General features: G+C 50.6%; 1 protein-coding gene across 3 annotated transcripts in view; it reads right to left on the bottom strand.

Moving 5' to 3' along the window:
- Nucleotides 1-12,551, bottom strand: part of NTNG2 (netrin G2) — a 54,439-nt gene extending 41,888 nt beyond the window's left edge. Inside the window, exons 1-2 of one of the 3 annotated variants that reach the window (XM_063174708.1) lie at nt 12,376-12,551; nt 8,538-9,623 (exon numbers count right to left, since the gene is read on the bottom strand). In XM_063174708.1, coding sequence (XP_063030778.1) covers nt 8,538-8,750 — 213 coding nt within the window. In that variant the 5' untranslated portion in view covers nt 8,751-9,623; nt 12,376-12,551. Of the gene's footprint in view, nt 1-8,537; nt 9,624-12,126; nt 12,227-12,375 lie in introns of those variants that run through there. The other 2 variants (XM_063174706.1, XM_063174707.1) reach the window with 2 other exon arrangements.
- Between the last annotated feature and the right edge of the window lie 5,160 nt (nt 12,552-17,711).

Below are 17,711 nucleotides of genomic sequence, written 5' to 3'. Positions count from 1 at the left end.
GTTCGTATTTCATCCAGGCTCAGCACTGTGCCCTTCTCTCCACCAGCCCTGGGGAGACATTGCTGTGCCAGACAGGGTGGGCTGGTGGCAGGGCAGTGTCCTGTCTCCAGATGGGAAAATTGAGGCAGGGAGGGATTTCTGGGCTTCACAAGGCATTGTGGGCTTCACCTTTCTGATGATTGAACGCCCCCAGGCACCTGCAGCAGGGCAAAGTAGAGGCTCCCTCACCCAGCCTTGATGTGAGGCTCAAGGAAATCTCTGCTCTCATCCCACGCTGTGTCTGAAACTCTCCCTGTGCTCTGGCAGCACCTCATGAAAAGGGTCTGAACTGGTTTTTGCACTGTAAATGACACAACCTCAACATCCAGGCAGGAAGCATCGTCTCCACAAAGGGAGGGTCCAGAGGGAGATGCAGCTTGTCCCACACAAGGGCTGACCCAAGTCACCTGTCCACCCTGGCACTGCGGCTCCTGCACCGACACAAATCCCCTCACGCCCACTCTGGCTGAGCCAGAAACAGAAAATCTGGTTACAGGAGGAATTTCAGCCTCCAGCCTGAACCCAGCCCAGCCCAGGGGTGACCTCTCCACGAAGGGCCCCTGGAAGCAGCACCTCCATTTCCAAAGCCCAGGGATGGCTTGGGGGCAGCTCTGCTGCTGTTCTGGATGCCCTGCCCAGCACCCTGTCCTGAGTGGCATCTGCAGCTGGTTTGGGGGCGGCACAAGGGTTAACCCTGCCCGGAAAATTCCACTCCTAAGCAGATAATCTCATCTGTGCTGGGTGTACACACACATCGCCCGCAGCAGCCCGGCCTCCCGTGGAATCGTTTTTGAGCAGCTCTTTCTTTGTGAAGTGCTAATCCCCCGGTGAGCTGCTCTAACCCCATCCCTCCTGCCGCCCTGGGCTCACCTCCACCCCCACCTCCCTGCCAGGCTGCACCCCTCAGCCTCCCCCTTGGGCCCTGTGGGGTGACCTAGAGCCTGGGATCAGATGAACCAGACACCCCTCAGCTGGCAGCCACGGGCATGCGTTCAAAAATCAGCAGATTAATCCCATTGACTGCTTTTTAGCTTGTCTCCAAACTCAGACTTTCTGTACTGGGGACTTGCAAGCTTTGCTCTTCCCAGGGCACTTCCCTGAAGCTTGTTTACAAATTAAGCTGCTTGGATTCCACCCCATCCCTTCCCTGCCAGATTATGGAGCCCTTGCATCTTGCCACAGAGATGTATTTGTGTCCGCAGCCCCTAGCAGCAGGAGCACAGCAGCAGCGACCTGTGTGCAGGGCTGCGAGTGCATTATTGATTCAGGACTAAGAAATTGCTTAGGAAGTAGGAAAAGTGTCCTGCTCTCTAAAAGCTTGCGCGCCTTGTAAGCTCAATACATGCAGCCTTTGCAGAGAGGCTCGCTACGCCGCTATTAATAATTTATTCTGTAAGAGAGGCCCTGATAGTTTGAATGGGGGAGGGCAGGATGCAGAGCCCGGGGGTGGGAAAGGGGAGGGATTGAAGGCTCTGCTGTGCTTCTCAAATGGAGGTGCAGATGTTGCCCAGAGCCTGTGTGGAGGGGGCACGGCTGGGTGATGGGTACCCCTGTACCCGTGCCAGCCTCTGAGCAGGGCTCCTGAGTCTGTCTGCTGCATCAAGAGCTCTGCCTTGGCTGCTGTGGGAAAAGCATTTGGCTGCTTTGTGCTCTGTGTCAGGGGAACAATTCAGCAGGTGCCTGTCAGGGGTTTGGATTGAGTTGTGTCAGCCCAAAACATGTCCTGGCTGTCCCTGAGACCCCGACAGTGATCCTCTCCTCAGGCAGGGCTCCCCAAACCTCCTGACTGGCAGCACTACAGAGCAGGAGCAGCTGACTCAGCCAGCAGATGGGGAGTTACAAACCCTTTGGCTGGAGTAGAAACCAGTTGAATCTGTGCTGATTCTGCCTTTGGGACGTGGCAGTGCCAAGGCAGGACTGGACACGGTGGTGGCAGCATCCCTGTGGAGCCCAGAACAGGACAGCAGTGACCCCACCGCTCTGGGGTGTGCAGAACCTTGGCTGGAGTGGTGGCACCGTGCTGGAGCTGCTCCACGGAGGGGAGCAGAGGGAAAGCAGCTCCTGAGAGGCTCCTGCATGGCTGGGGATGAGACCCAGCCTGGTGTCTCTGCAGCACTGAGCTCCTGGGCCAGCAGCCCCCTGTGGGACAGCTGAGCAATGCAGAAATCCACCCCTGAGCCAAGAGGCAGAGGTTCCCTAAGCCTGGCTGCGGGTGGCACTGGGCAGATGTGCAGAGGCACTGGTGCCACACGGGGCAGGGCAGGAACAGGGTCAGGGCTGTAATTGTCCCCTCTGGCCCTGCCTGGAAGAGGGGGAACAAGTGGGAACCTCATGGGACATGTCTGAGGCTGCAGGGGATGGCTCATCTTTCTGGGATGAAGGCTGGAAGTCCAAATCCCTGTTTGCCAGGGCTTTGCAGGCAGTAGCTTCTCCCAAAACATCTCCAGAATGGTCACCCAGCAGTGCTGTGTGGTTTGAGGAGGAAAAAGCCTCTTTGGGGTTTTCCAACGCAGAAACCTGTGCTCTGTGTGGAACTGCCTGAGTAACTGGGTCAGCCAAAGCTCCACATCTCAAAGGGCTGATGGTAAAAGGGTGGATTGGGATCTGAAACTAAGATCTGAAACTTAGAACTGGACTTTCACTTGGGGAAACCACAGCGTGCTAGGATAGCACCTCTTCCCACTCAGGCAGGATTTTCTGTAGGGAGAAATCCTTTTAAAGTGTATTGAAAATCATATCTATGCTATAGAATATGATGCAGATTTTAAAATAAATAAATAGGAATGATTTCTCTGAATATCTTTGGCTTCAAAAGTTGCCTATGGAAAGCTGTGGTAGCTGGAGCTGCTGTATAAGGGCTGCTGTAAGAACTGCTCTCCCAGCTCTGGCCACACTTGCCAGCAAGTCTTCAGTCCATTCTCTTCTCTTTTTCCCATCTGGACACTGTTCCCTTTGAAGAGCAAAGCTTTTCTTAAAAGTAGTTTATTCTTCCTGAATACTTCAAGGTAGGGGAAAACTTTCTTGCTCACTGTACCAATTAAATTTACTTGACAGCTTCATTTTTATCACTGTGTCTTTTCCATCAGCAGTTGGAAATGATCCTTGTTAGGGGAGTAGCATCCCACTTTACAACAAGATGAATCCCGAACTGGGCATTTAAGGAAGTTGTTACAGGCTGTTGAGGGAAAATCCAGTTTGCTCAGCACTGTCTAATTTGAAGCTGAATTGTATTCTTTCATTTTTCTGTGAAGCCTTTCCTTTTAAAACACCCAGATCCTGCTGCACTCTGAAGTGGCCTCAGTGGCAGGAGAAGAGCAGTGTGTAATTTGCTGAGCAGCTAATAATGTACAACCCAAGGGTCTGGCCCCAAGGGCAAGGAGCCACTGATCCTGACTTCAAACAGTGTCCTCTGCAGCAGCCCTGGTGCTGGGGAGTGATTAAGGGTGGGAACAGAACCAAAAGGCTCCAGCTCTTTCTCCCACACTCAAAAGCAGCGCCACAATGGGCGCAAGGGGTGGATTGGGAGACCTTCCTCAGGGTGGAAATGGCAGCAAGTTCTTTTCCAGGCTTTCCTTAAAGGAAAGGGGAGCATTTTCCAGGTGTTAATTTAAGGGATTGGAGGGGTTGTTAGCACTTTGCAGCTGGGAAAGGAAAGTCACTTCTTTCCTTCCCTACAGCCCTGCCAGGGGTGTACAGGTGATCTGACAGCACAGAGTGAATTTCTTGTCCTGCTGAATTCTGTCACAAAGGCAAAATGATCATCCTCAGGGCCATACAGGTTCCACAATAAAGGGCAAAGGGGAGTTCCAGCTCCCTCTGCTACAACCAAGGATGGGCTTGCCACCAGCAGTGGGTAGTGCTGATTTATTCAAGGAGGAGGGAGAATATCCGCTTTTCTTGGAAAGGATTTTCCATTGGACTTGTATACAGGCTCTGCTTAGCCCAAAGGATGTCCTTGAACCCTAGGGCAGCCAAAAGGCTGAGAATACCTCATGCTTTGCCCCCTGGTTCTACTCAAAACAAGGCAGAACTCTGGTGGGCTGGGAAAGGGCTGTGGGTCTCTGCTCAGGGTACCAGAAGGGATGAATCCATCCTTTAACCATCAGAACTTGCTGCAGCTTTAGAAATGCTTTTGGAATAGCATTGCTGAAGCAATTATTCTTCCCTTCTTACTTTAAAATCTTTGGCTTTTCCCTTCTTATTTTAAAAACTTTTGGCTTTTAATCATCCCTAAACCCACAATCCCTTGTTTGCACCTAAACAGGTGTACAAAGATATAGATGGGTAGGATTGTATGATATGAGCTAAAAATGCAAGGAAAAGGATTTCTTATCCCAAAGGTTTGTCTGCTTTTTCCAATTTTAGCACCCAATCCACAGGAGAAACGGTCCTTTAGTACAAGCCTTATAACCACATGTCATTCAGAAAAGTTTAGCTAAGAATTAAACTAAACATCCAATTTGGCTGCATGTGTAATGAATAAATAAAGCCTTTTCCTTTCATGTGCCCGTGCCAAAGTCAACAAGCTCTATTAGCTGATGAAACAATGCTGACGCCAAATAAAAATACCCCTGACCCATCAATATGGGCTGGGAGCTCGGCCCTGCATCAAAGAGTGTTGTCAGAACAAGAAATACTGTCTTGACACTTCTGGGGGGAGGAAAAACTCCCATTCCTGCACAAGGTGGGCTACCTGTGCTCTCACTGGGATGTCAAGGAGCAGCAAAACCATCCCATAATGACTGTCTGTTAGGGACACCTCTCTTTATTTCTGCTGGAATAATTTGGAAACCCCTTGAGCTGCAAGGAGCTGGGCTTTGGTGTTTGCTTGCCCCCACTGTGTGTGAATTCCCCACAAAACCTGAGGAATTTTTATCCTGCATGCAAAATGCTGATGCTTGGAAATGAAACTCCCAAAGGGCCCTGCTCAAAGAAGTGTTTCAGCATCTCAGAGCACCTCAGCACCTGGGAGCAGCCTGCCAGCTGTGCCACCCTCCTCCTCCTCCTGCCCACAAGGGTGGCAAGGTGAAGGAACACGAGATCTCCCCTCTGCCCCACGGGGATGTGCAGCTTGGCTGTTTCCCAGCTGGGCCTGCCCTGCAAATCCCTCTCCTTTGAAATCCACGTTCAGCTGCTCTGTGCCGTGCCCTGCCTGTGATCTTTGAAGTCTCACCCCTCCCTCGACACCCTTGGTTTAAAAGATCTCTTCCCTATTAGTCTTCAGTCACACTTTTAGTTTCATTCAGGCTTTTATTTACTTATCCATCTTTCTTCCTGCTCCCACCATTCCCCCTGCCCTGCCAGGAGGCAAAGTACAATTCATTTTTCAGGTGACCCTGCCAGGAAGGCATTGCCATGAATAGGAACAGGTCCAGAAACTGCGGAAAAAGCAAAACCCTTGACTTTAATAAGCAGCAAAACGCTTCCCAATCAGAAGGAAGCAGCCAGATGTGACCAGAATTGTTATAAAACACAAAGGATGGTCCTCCAAATAATTCCTGCCATCTCTTGAAGCCTCCTCAGGCAGAAGTCTTGTGAGCACTGCTGGAGCTGTGGCAGGGCAGTGAGTGATCCTGTGGGTGTGCAGACTGGTAGGGAACACTTGCTGTCTGACAAGGTCCTGGCTGTCACCAGGACTCTGCTACTGGCCTGCCCTGCATGGGGACATGGTGCAGCTCATCCCTGCCTGGCTGCTTTGGTCCTGACTGTCACCAGGACTCCCTTCCTGACTGTCACCAGGACTCTGTTCCTCACCTGCCCTGCATGGGGACATGGTGCAGCTCATCCCTGCCTGGCTGCTTTGGTCCTGACTGTCACCAGGACTCTGCTCCTGTCACCAGGACTCCCTTCCTGACTGTCACCGGGACTCTGCTCCTGACTGTCACCAGGACTCTGTTCCTCACCTGCCCTGCATGGGGACATGGTGCAGCTCATCCCTGTCTGTCTGGTTGGTCCTGACTGTCACCAGGACTCTGCTCCTGACTGTCACCAAGACTCTGCTCCTCACCTGCCCTGCACAGGGACATGGTGCAGCTCATCCCTGCCTGGCTGCCTTGAGCACGGAGGGGTGTTTGTGTGTCTTTAGTTTTGATTGCAGCTGTCTGAGCAGGGCAGGAGCCCCGCTGGGCTGCGCTTAATTCTGAGTAACGCGAGTTTAGCCGCACGGACAGTCCCCTGCTGTTTTGAAAGACACCTAAGAAAGCAATACAGTCACCGTAAGAACTTCTCTGCTGGAAGGCCAGGCTCCTATGAGAACCCACCTGTTACAAGGAAATAATTAAAAACCTGAAGAGAAAGGATAGCAGGACACCAAAAGGCACCTGAGCAGGTTGGCAGCGAGGAGCTGCCCCGGCTTTGTGCGAGCTGCCTGCCCTCCCCTCTGCGGGGCTGTAACGATCCGTGGGCAGAGACATCGATTTCTGCCCAGCACTTCCTCAGTGCAGGGGGAGCAGCACTCGGCTCACATCCTCTGCGGGCTCTGCTCCCTCCCCCTGCACGTCGATAGGTGTCAAGTCACCACCCAGCACCGGCGATGGAAGGGCCACTTCTTGCTGAGCCCACTTTCCGCTGGCCAGAAGGGGATGCTCAGCAGCGAGTGGCCACGTGTCATTCTCGGTGACAGTGAAAATTTACCTTGAGGGCCTCCCAGCCCACAGCACTCCAGTCCTAAGGATGGGCTGGAGCCTGGATCTCTCCTGCAGCCACCCCCTGCTCTGTGCACTGGGTGCTGGGTGGGCTCCTTGCCCACCTCAGCCTGGCTGCTCCTCCTCTGCTTCGTTTTTATAACTCTTTAGTCCTCTGGAGAGAACAGCACTGGTGTGAGATGGGGGAGAAAGGGCCATGAATCCAGTGGTATGTCACAAACCCATCCCCAAAAAAAAAAAAAAAAAAATCTAAAAAATACTTTACAGTTTGTTATTCCTGTTCTCAGCTTGACTCTTCACCAGGGAATTGCTCAGGGACAGTGCTGTGAGTGCTGGTTTCTGTTTTGGGAGGCGAGAGCCGGGCCAGGCAGGGGTGAGGCAGGGACAGGGAGGCAAATCCATGTTTTGCATTTGTGTAGCTCTCATTCACGGCTCTACACGGTGTTTGCAAGTGTTACAGCACATGGCAGGCGTACGCTACAAGGAAATACTGCCGGTGCCCAGAATAGAAAGATTTCAGCTCAGTATTGACTGAATCAAGAGATGCAGGGAGCTGATTGCAGTTTGTGTCTTTTGCTTCCTTGGAGGTCAGTGGAGCTGAAGTCTGGAGCATCCTTAACCAGAGAGGGTTTGCAGAGAGCTGCAGTGAGTGTAGTGGGAAGCAATCTGGTGTTGTCCTTTTAATCCTCCTGCAGTCAGTCACATAAATGGAAATACAGACTGACCCATCAATAGTTACCAGTTTTATTTGCAACCTTGGACTTAATCTTTCTTTTCAAATGATCTTTTAAAAGGAAAGGCTGCTACTTATCTGGAATTAGTGGAAATGTCTTCCCTGGTACTAATGAGAGCCCTTAGGCTGGAGGGAACTGGGTAACTGCTGGCAGCATGTTCTGATGATCATAAATGTTTGGCACCCCTTGGTGTCACAGGAGCATTTTTCTCTTGGATTTTCAAGAGGTGCCCTGGCTGGCTGGGTCCAGGGTGGCAAACTGAGGCACTGGCAATAAAAAATGGGACTCTCTGCACTGATTTAGAGGGAGAATTCCCCTTCTCATTATAATAAAAGAATAATATACTCTTTTAGAAGGCACTCCTTGTTCAGCACTCAGCCCAGTGGAAACCTTGCCAGCATGGGCTGGCTTGGTGTCTGTCCCTTAAATGTGTGCCTGGACCACTCCTGGGGGACCTTTGGGAGGGGGCATTACTGTTTTGCTCTTTGCTTTGACCCCTGAACTCTTTAACAATGTAAAGCCTTGTGAATTATAAATCAAATGTTCCTGCTGAGCTTTGTGGTGCACGGAATGAAATGCAATGATTAATATTTAAGAGAAAATAAGTTAAAGATTTTAACTACAAGGGCAAATGTCTATCCACAGAGCCTTTTCAGAAGAGAGGGAGAATCACATTTTCAGGAGCTTTAGTGAAGTTTGTGGCTGTCAGACCAACCACCAGAGCTGGGGGTGTGCAGGGGCCAAACTCCCCTGCCGTGCCCTTCATGCTGCCTCAAACTGCCCACATCCTAGAAAATCCCAGCAGTGCTGGAGCATCCCTTAGGGATGGGGCTGGCGAGCACACCCCACACTTTAGCAAGTAGAGGAGCTGTGTGCTTTTCCAAAATCCAGACCTCACCCAGGACTTGCTCAGCCCTCCCTGGCTCCTCCTCACCCTCCCTCCAGCATGCCAGCCCCATCCCTGCTGGGCAGGGTGCCCTCTCCGTGTTCTGCACGCTGACAGCTCCAGCAGTGCCCACCCTGACCCAGGACATCCTCCCAGTGGCACCTGGGCTGGACACTGCCTCCAGCCACCAGCAGAGCCTTTTCTAAGCCAGCAAATAAGGCAGCAAACACTTACATGGGTGCAGAACCTCTCCGGAGGGTCCCCACAAGTGATTCCTGCCGGGTCCACCCGCACGGTCACGTAATCCTTCATCCGCATGGCCTTGGGCTGGCACGCGTAAAACTCCCATGAGGGGCCATCGTCCGTGGTCACCCAGGACTTGCAAATGTCATACTGTGCCATGGCCAGGGGCACGCAGTGCACGAGGAGAGCAGCCAGGTAGAGCATGGCAGCTGCGGCCAGGCGCGGGCGCCCTGGGCGAGGGCAGCGCCGGGAGTCCCGAGGAAGGCGGCGGCTGGGCTAGGGGTGGCTCTCGGGATCAGCATGGAAACTCCTCATCTAAAAATGCTCCACTCCAAGGAGATCCACACAGCAACAGGGATGATCCCACTCTGCGCGCTGTACCTGGACGTGGAAAGTTCCTCTTGGCATGGAAGCCGACTTTGCAATTCACTTGATTGGGAAAGTTTTGGCCAGAGTTGCTGATCAGTGGTCAAAAGTCTTCCTTAACCTCATTTTTTCCCCGTTTTATTGTACGAAAGGTCTTCCAAATCAGCATGAAAATATCTAGAGGTGACTCCAGTCAATCAATACAAAGATCAAGTTCTGAGTTGCTGATGAAATTTGATAGGAGTAAATTGGAGAGGCCGTGAGATGGTGCTGGATCAGGTTTTCCTCAACCTTCTGCTCTGCTCCAACTGCGTCGCTGTGGAAAGTGCCTTAAACTGTGTCTGCCTTAATTATTGGGGTGTTAGAACATTTAGCACATAAAATAAATAGAGCATCTGGCCATCAGTACAACTCTGACAAGAGAGACTGCTTGGAGCTTGGAGCTGAAATTCCTTTTTCGCAAAGGATGGTTGTGTCAGTGTGAGCAGGTCGGTGCCCAGACCCAGGTGGTCACTGGGGTGACTGGGGCAGGGCTGGCTTTGGCTTCTCCCGCTGTGTCCTGCGGTGGTGGTGAGGATTCCTGTCCAATTCTGCCTTTTGGCAACGGAGCACCAAGTCCCCAAAGCCTTCAGCTGCAATCCATGGGGCTACCTGGGGTCTCCTCTCTCTTTCATGGTCAGGGCAAAGGCAGAGCTCATCAGCAGGAGGGACCTGCGAGAAATTGGAAGACAGATTAGGTGGGAGCAAGGGGGGACAGTTGGAGCACGAAGAACAGGGGTCCCTCAAGAGGCAGAGCTCTCAGCTGGGCTTGCCAAGCCACCAGACAGGTTTTTGTAACAGGGAGATATACAACTTTAATAAAAAGCAATCCATAGTAAGATGCTTATGGCTTTTCTGCTGTCTGGGAGAAGGGAAGGAGCGCTGCCCAATTTAAGGTATCTGCTTTGCAACAGCAGCTGGACAACAGGAGCTCTAATGGGTCTTCAAATAACATCAAGAAGCAGCTATGGGTCATTAGGAGATGGGGAATATGCAGACAGAGAAGGGACAGACAGACAAATTGATAGTCCTAAAAAGATAAGCAAATAAATAAGACAGCTGGGGAGACAGATACATTGTCCAGCATCCCCACATATGATTTATCTGAACAATAACATTTAATAAAAAACAATTTAAAGTCCTAATAACATTTAGGTTCACCTAATACAAAGAGCAATGACCTTCCCAGTATTCATTTCAGGTTAGAACAACATTTCTGCAATTTTGTTGTCTTTCCAGTAGAGCTAAAAAAATTGTAAGTAATTACAAAACAAAATGACAAAGAACCGAAGCGGGGAGGGGGAAAAAGTCAAACCCTCTCTCAGTATTAGATTCAGGAGGGAGATCTCATCCAAGAAGGTGGGAGGCACATATCCAGAACAGAAATTTACCTTTGGATAATTCCCTTTCTACTTCTTTCCCCAACTTTTCTTTCACAATTGAGCCATATCTGCTTCAACAGCATGCTTAGCATTTCCTTTCTCATGAAGCTCAGTTACTAAAGCTCAGAAACTCCAGGTTAACACATGCATTGATCCATGTTCAGGGGCTTCACACCGCTCTGCTACCATCTCCCTTTCCCCCCTTTTTGCTTGAAAGATTGCTGATTGAGATGAATGAGTTCAGAAAAGAGAAGCTGTCTCTCATGCTTCATTGCCAGCTCTCTACGAAGAGCCTGTTATAGCTGTGTTGGACCTGAATAAACTCCCAGAAAAAGAATAGACTGGCTGCTATTTTTATGTTATGAGTAAATGTAGTAAAAATAATAAGGCAGGGTGACACAGTGTTTATAAGTCCTACTTACATCAGAGCTGTCTTTTGAGTTATAACAAGTCAGTTCCTAATTATTACATCAAACTGGTCACTGCCAAGTGCCTGGTAAGAGTGAGAGTGAGAGACTCTGGTATTGTGTAGAAAACAAGCAGGGTAGTTTTAATGAGGACTCCGATGCTGTTAAGTTTATGGATCTATTTTCACAGCCTCAACAATTATTATCTTGCACTTGAATGGCTGTCAGGGAAAAACCCAGGTAGAAAGGATCTATAATATCTATTAGTGTCTTGTTATGCTGGCTAAATGTCACAGATTCCCAGGGAAGTGAAAATTTGCTGGAAAAAATGTATTTACTGTCAGTTCATCAGCCAGGCAAGCGGGTTTGGGGTGAAGTGTGTGGCTCAACACCCACTTAGCCAGTCCAGTCCCTTTGCAGAAATAGTTGGAGTGTTGCTCTGGATTGAGCCAACATACTGCAAACGGGGCAGAGAGGCTCCCCAAATTAAAGGTTTCACTCTGCTTGATTTGGTTTAGTTCTTAGAAAATAAATCTTCACCTGATATTATTAAGAAACTGCAGTTCATGGGAACAAATAGAATCAATGCTCTTTGTTCTCTTTGAAGAGTACTCAGCACTCACTGGGGACTGATAGCCGGAGTATTAAAAACACAAAATTAGATTGTGTCTTGACTTAGCTGGCTCCGTGTTTTTTTCTTATTATTGGATTAACACCCTATTGAAATAAAGGGACAACGCTGAGCAACAACTGAGCTGCTCTCGGATTAAGAGCAGAAAGTAAACTCAATAAAGGAGTTTTTAATTTTCTCTCAGAAGTGTTGCTCTCCCCATGAACTCTCCGCTCTCCCCCCGCGCTCGGGGAGCGGGAGTTGCTCTCCTCTTTCCCTCGCTGCCCATCCCTTCCTCGCACCCCGGACAGCGAATTTGGGCACACGGATGGGGGGACGGGAGCCCGAACCCCGCGGCAGCGCTGCGCGGCTCCCGGCAGAAATCCTGGAAACCCCACTCGCATCCCGCCGCTCTCCCTGGTGGATTCGCGGTTCCCGGCAAAGCCCGATGCCGCTCCCGCTCCGCCCCATCCTCCCCCGTTTCTTTTACCCCAAAGGACTTTGGGGGGCTGCCCGGAGCGGGGAGGGCATCGGCGGGGCAGGGGGAGCCGGCGCGCTGGGCTGGGGGAGCCCCCCGGCTTCCCAAACTCCGGAGCGGGGAAATAAATAAACCCCATCCCGCGGCGGGGATGCTCCGGGGAGGGGGACAGAGAGCGGGACACCCCAGGGAAAGAGTGGGAACAACCGGCAGCGCTGGGGAATGGGGCAGAAGCCGGCGCTGCCCGCCCCCCCTCCGGCCCCGCTTTCCCCCCATGCCCGGCGCTGCGGGTCCTTACCGGGAGCGAGCTCTGCGGCGCGGGGCTCCCGGCGGAGCAGCCAACTTCGGGGCCGGGGGAACCCCCAGAACAGCCCCAGCCCTGCCCAGCCCTGCCCAGCCCTGCCCAGCCCTGCCCTGCCCAGCCCTGCCCTGCCCTGCCGGCAGCGCTGCGCCGCCGGCCCCCAAGGGCAGATGGCCGGGGGAGCTTTGTGCAATCCCGGCTCCCCTCGCAAGTTAATGCCGAGGCTGAAATCCCTTTTGCTCTCACTTTCAATCACAATCGGAGCTTTTATCTCCGTGCCTGATCCCGGCTGCGTAACTTCCTCTGTGCAGCTTTAGCACACACCATCCCACCGGCGGCAATGGGCTTCTTAAAGGTGCAGGAGGAAATGCAGCGGGGGGGGGGGGAGGAGGAGGAGGAGGAGGGAGGGAAAACCACCCGAGGAAGAGGATGCTGCGAGCGGGAGCCTTCAGCCCCGGCGGCCCCGCGGCTCCCGGTGCAGCATCCGCGCCGTCCCGCTGCCCCCGGCTGGATAGCGGCAGCCGGGAATGCCGCTCCTCGGGGCTTCTCTTTTTTTTTTTTTTTTTTTTTCCTTTAAGAGCTTAAAAAAAAAAAATTAAAATCATGAGCTCATGTTTGCTCGAGAGAGAGAGAGAAAAAAAAAAAAATCTCCAGTCACGAGGGTTTCCCCACACGTGTAAGTCCTCGCTTGGTGTGCCCTGAATATTTTGGGGAGGCTTCTGCTGGTGGAGATGCTGTAAATGAGGCTGCGTGCGTGTGTGTTGGGGGAAGAGGGGGTGGTTGGAATTAATAGGATAAACAAAGCAGGAACTCGGAGATGGGGAAATCAGATGGCTGGGAAATGCTGGATACTGGTGGGAATGTGCTGTGAGATTTAAATGAGGCAGGTTTTGCTTTGGGAAGGTGGGAGACTGTGAGGTGTGACAGCACCTTCCAGCACGGGGCTGGAGATGCAGCTGGGGTTGCTTAGGTCAACTCTGTTGCGTCCATGCTGAGGGGCAGAGGAGGCTCCAGCTGTGGAAAAAGTGGATAAAACTGTAGCAGGTAAAGGTCCAAGTTTTCCCTGCACCAGGCAGCTGCTGAAGACAGAACTCCTGAGCAGCGACAGGTTTTTGACATGTGGATAAATGACAGCTCATGGAAAAACGACAGTTCATTTACGGGGAGGAAATCCAAAGAATCACCACTGCCTCCTATGTATACAACCACCCAAAAATGACTGCTCCTTCCTAACCAAGAATTCAGTGATTTCTAAGCCAGAAAATGCACTGTCCATCTTACACGTGGTTCAAACCTCGTGCACGCAATATTTTGTTATATGGTTTCCTTTGACCCATTGCCCTGGGGTCTCTGGGTGTCCTCTCCCATTTAAGAGTCCCTGGAAAACCCACGATTCATCCTGTAACCAGACAGAGGTGATTTAGAGCTGTTCTGGGAAACTTTTCCCATATTCTGGAGCGTAAGTGAGATTTATGAAATGCTGGCATTGTGTCTTGACTGTGGCCCAGCCTAAACACGACGCTGATGCACTGGGTGGTCTTTACCTTCAAGGATGTCCTTAATTCTGGCTCAATTTCCACTCCAGGACATGGTCTGATACTTTCCACATGGTAACTTCTTCTGTAAACACTTATTTTACAGCAGCAGTATAGCTTAAGTGAGAAGCACTGGCTGGGAATCCGGGGCTGGCTAATATTCCTGGATTTCACTTTGTGCCTTTAGGTCTGCTCTGTAGTAATGACTCCCCTGGAAATTCCCCACGTCTCACTTATTACTTCTTTATTAGTTATTATGGTACAGTAACAGGATAAAACGGAGTTGGTATTTCATTTTCATTCCCTCTAATAGCCACGGCAAAGACCAAGTGGTGTGCTGATTATTGACATCAGAGTTAAGTGATATGCACGCATCATTAGGTTTCAATTGGAAAGAATAACAGCACAGTGTGAGCCGTCACACTTCTAAACTCCATGGCATTTAAGGAAAAACCAAAGTCGTTTTTCACAGCCCTGCTAGCTCAAAAGATCACAAGCTGGCAATAATACTTGTATAGACACAGGTAAAAGGCGCTAGCTCCAGGCAAAGCACCGGAATTAACCAGTGAGCACAACACCCCAGAGAGGCTGGCAACAGCTGTGGGGCTTGTCCAAGGTTACACCGCGGTTCAGGAGATCCTTGGAGGATGGGAATCACCCAGCTCCTCGCAGGTCCTGATGTGGGAAGGAGAAGGATTTTGTGTGGCGCTCACAGACCCGGCAGCGCTGCTGTCACAGCCTGGAGGCAATGGGGAAGAGTTGGAATAATTGTTTCATTTTAGGCCATTTGCATTCTTTTACTCAAGCACGTTTTGCAAATACTTAATGTTGGGTATAGTTTTCTTCTGGATGGGATTTCTGTGGGGAGGAGAAATGGATGTGTTTTTCCTCGAGGGAACATCTCTGCACCTTCCCTCGTGCTGCCTCTTCCCACAAGGAGAGCACAGTTGAAAATCAATGGGTCTGCACGGAGATTTAATTACTCCAGCACAGGCAGGGGTGGAGAATAAGGCCCTTAATATTTAATACAGCCTCTGCTCTCAGAGGGATCCCCAGGGCTCAAGGGCCAAATGTAAGCCCATTAAAATCAGGTGTAATTCTATTGACATATGTGGGCTCACACCTGTTTATACCAGGGCTATATCTGGCTCCCTAAATGGTGCTTTTGACATGCATGGAAGAAGAGGGAAGTGTTTTCCCCACTTGGGATGATAGAGGATGCACTGGAACAGCAGAAGGTAAATGTGACACCTGGCAGTCCCCACTGGCCGTGGTGATGTGCTCACTAACACCTCAGCTGAGCTGAGCCTGCTGAGAGCAACCCGAGATCACTGCCAGAATAATAACCAGGCTTATAAAGGATATTTCATTTGAGGATACATATTGCTGTATCCCCTATAACAGCAATACATTCTTTTTATGCTCCTTATCTAGTAGTGTGCGGCCAAGGATGTCAAAGTGCCTCCTGCAAGTGAGTAAGCATTTTATTGAGTGGGAACACACGGCTTGGAAATGTGCTCTGAGCCCATCAGCAGGCAAGAGACCTCTTTGTGAGGGGTGAATCTGCCAAGCACAGCTCTACACAGACCTCGTTCCAGTGGTAGCTTTCTCCAGCCCACCAGGACCTCTGGGGAGAAGTTTGGAAAAGGGTGGAAGCGACTTAAAGATGTTTTTTTGGGTTGTTACAGAGGATGGAGGCAAAGGCTGCTTGAACCTCGCACTTCCAGGGGGGATTTGTCTCATCTCACCACCCTTGTGCTGCCCTTTTGTTCTCAGCAAGCTGAAAGTGAAGACAGCTCCCAGCTTGATCAGGATGGGAAGGTCTGTGCTTCCCAGCTCCTCGTGCTCGGTGCAAAGACAAAAATCACAGAGTTTTAGAAGGCAGAGAGGCAGAATATTTTGTAGTTAGAAGAAATGCTGGAAAACCCACACAAAGCCTGAGAAACGGAGCTCTGGCAGGCTGGCAGGGTGGGTGGGGGACATTTATTTCCTTGCCCTCCTGCCCAGGCTGCCCTGCCCTGCTCCGAGGAGCAGCAGAGGCAAGAGCCGAACGCTTCAGTCCCTGGAGTACTCTCCACATTTTTCTTCCTTTGTGAAAGCTTCTGGGGAAATGGCAGAGAGCATCTGCTCTGGGAGGGGAGGCTTCCCCGGCTGCCTCCTCCCACCCTCCCGCACAAGACCTCGGGATGCATTTTCTGCAGCTCAGGCGCTTTCACAGGGCCCTGAGTGAATTTTGCCCTCCCTGATTAGATAACCAAAGGAGCAGTGACTGTACTCTCCAGAGAGAAGATGCTGTCTCTTTCCTGCCAGAAGGACAGCTGGAGGGAGGGTGGGATTTTCAGCATGCAAGCACTTAGCCAGATCAAGGAAAATGGGATGCAAAGCATTTTAGGCTAAGAAAGGTTGTTGTGCAGGGAAACATGAGGCTGCTGTTCTGTTCGGGAGATAACGCTTCTCAAAACGCTCCTGCGTGCCAAGCTGCAAGCCTTGACTACAGCAGGTCATTGCCTCTTTAAGGAAAACAAGCATGACAAGTCAGGAAAAAAAACCAAAAACCCCATCACTGTCTGTGCTGAAAAACTTTGATCATTTAAATATTATTGATGTGCATTAACCCCAGCAGAGATGGGCTGGGTGATGGGAAGTGCTTCACCTTGACACAGGGAAAATATGTTGCTTTCTGCTGCCTTGTCTTTTGTTTCATATATCAAATAGGAGCCCAGCCAAGTGAATCAGCTCAGGAAGCGTTTCGGATGTGTTTGATTTTTTGGGGAAGGTAGAGCTTTCCTCCTCTTTACCAGCTGTGGGGGTGTAAGCGTGGATAAAAACAGGAGGACTGTTTAAAGGAGGGATCTATAATTAACAACCCCTCAGAAGGGGAACTTTCCTTTTAACTTACTATTAAAGTGGAAGTGTTTGGAGAATATACAGTTTTGGCTCAGGGGATCTCCTCTGTATCCTTGGCTGAGCCTTGTGAATTCCTCTAATTCCTGCCTGAGAGAGTGTCTGGCTTTAAAAACAACTCCTGCTACCCCTTGGAGGACTCACCTCAGTCCCTGGGTGGATTCCTGTGCCCAAGGAGGGCAGCAGAGGGAGAGGAGCATCCCTGAGCAGCATCCCTGAGCCCTGTCCTGTGAGGAGATGCCTTCCACAAAAGCTTTTTCACCTGAGGAAGGAACATGTCACTTCCAATGGAGCTGACAGCAGCAGGGAGGGGTTTTAGATTAGTGGCTGAAGAACGCACATGTAATGAGTGAAGTAATTGAATAAATGCTGACAATTTGATGTGGAAAATGCATAATCAGCTGGCTGTGGAAGGTTGGGTTGTTCTTTTTTTCCTTCTTTCCTTAGCACTGGGATAAACACATTCATTCTCTCCCGAGCAGGTGATGTGTTGAGCAGCACAGAACCAGCAGACCTGTGCACATGTCCCCCTCCCAGGCACACATGTGCTGATTCCCTGATAACTGACCCAGTTATGCTAAGATGCTATTAAGAAATACACATGTAATAAATCTCAACACTTAACTTTGTTCTTGGGTCACCTGCTGGTTGAACACTCCCTTCAGTCGTTTTGCTGGCTCCCAGATCACTGTCCCTGTGTCCCTGCTAGAGAAAAAGGTGGCAGTCCTGGGTAGCGACAAATGAGACCCACCCCAGGTGGCACCAGAGCTGATCCTGGAGGAATAACTGTGATTTCAACTGGCTTTCAGATCCCAAGCACAGCTAGCAAACTGTGGATGCAGACAGTAGAGCTGACATAATCCAATGCAGTGACTTTCCCTACCCAACCACCATCTCAGCTCTATGCAGATGGAAGCTCAGTGAATTTCTTGTCATCAAGCCCCCAGTTCTAGCGTGACAATGGGAACAGCATCATCTGTGTCATGTATGTTGGAAGCAATGAATAGAGAGCTGAGCTCACTCATCTATTTGCATATTGAAGATATGGAAAAAACTCCTCTTGCTTACTCTGCTGCCTACTCAAATATCTGTGAATCAAGGAGGAGAATGGGCCCTTTTGTACATCAGATCCCAATGTCCTTG

This window comes from Melospiza melodia, chromosome 22 (assembly GCF_035770615.1).
Source record: "Melospiza melodia melodia isolate bMelMel2 chromosome 22, bMelMel2.pri, whole genome shotgun sequence".
Lineage (NCBI taxonomy): Eukaryota > Metazoa > Chordata > Aves > Passeriformes > Passerellidae > Melospiza > Melospiza melodia.
This window is presented reverse-complemented; position numbering and strand designations above follow the sequence as displayed.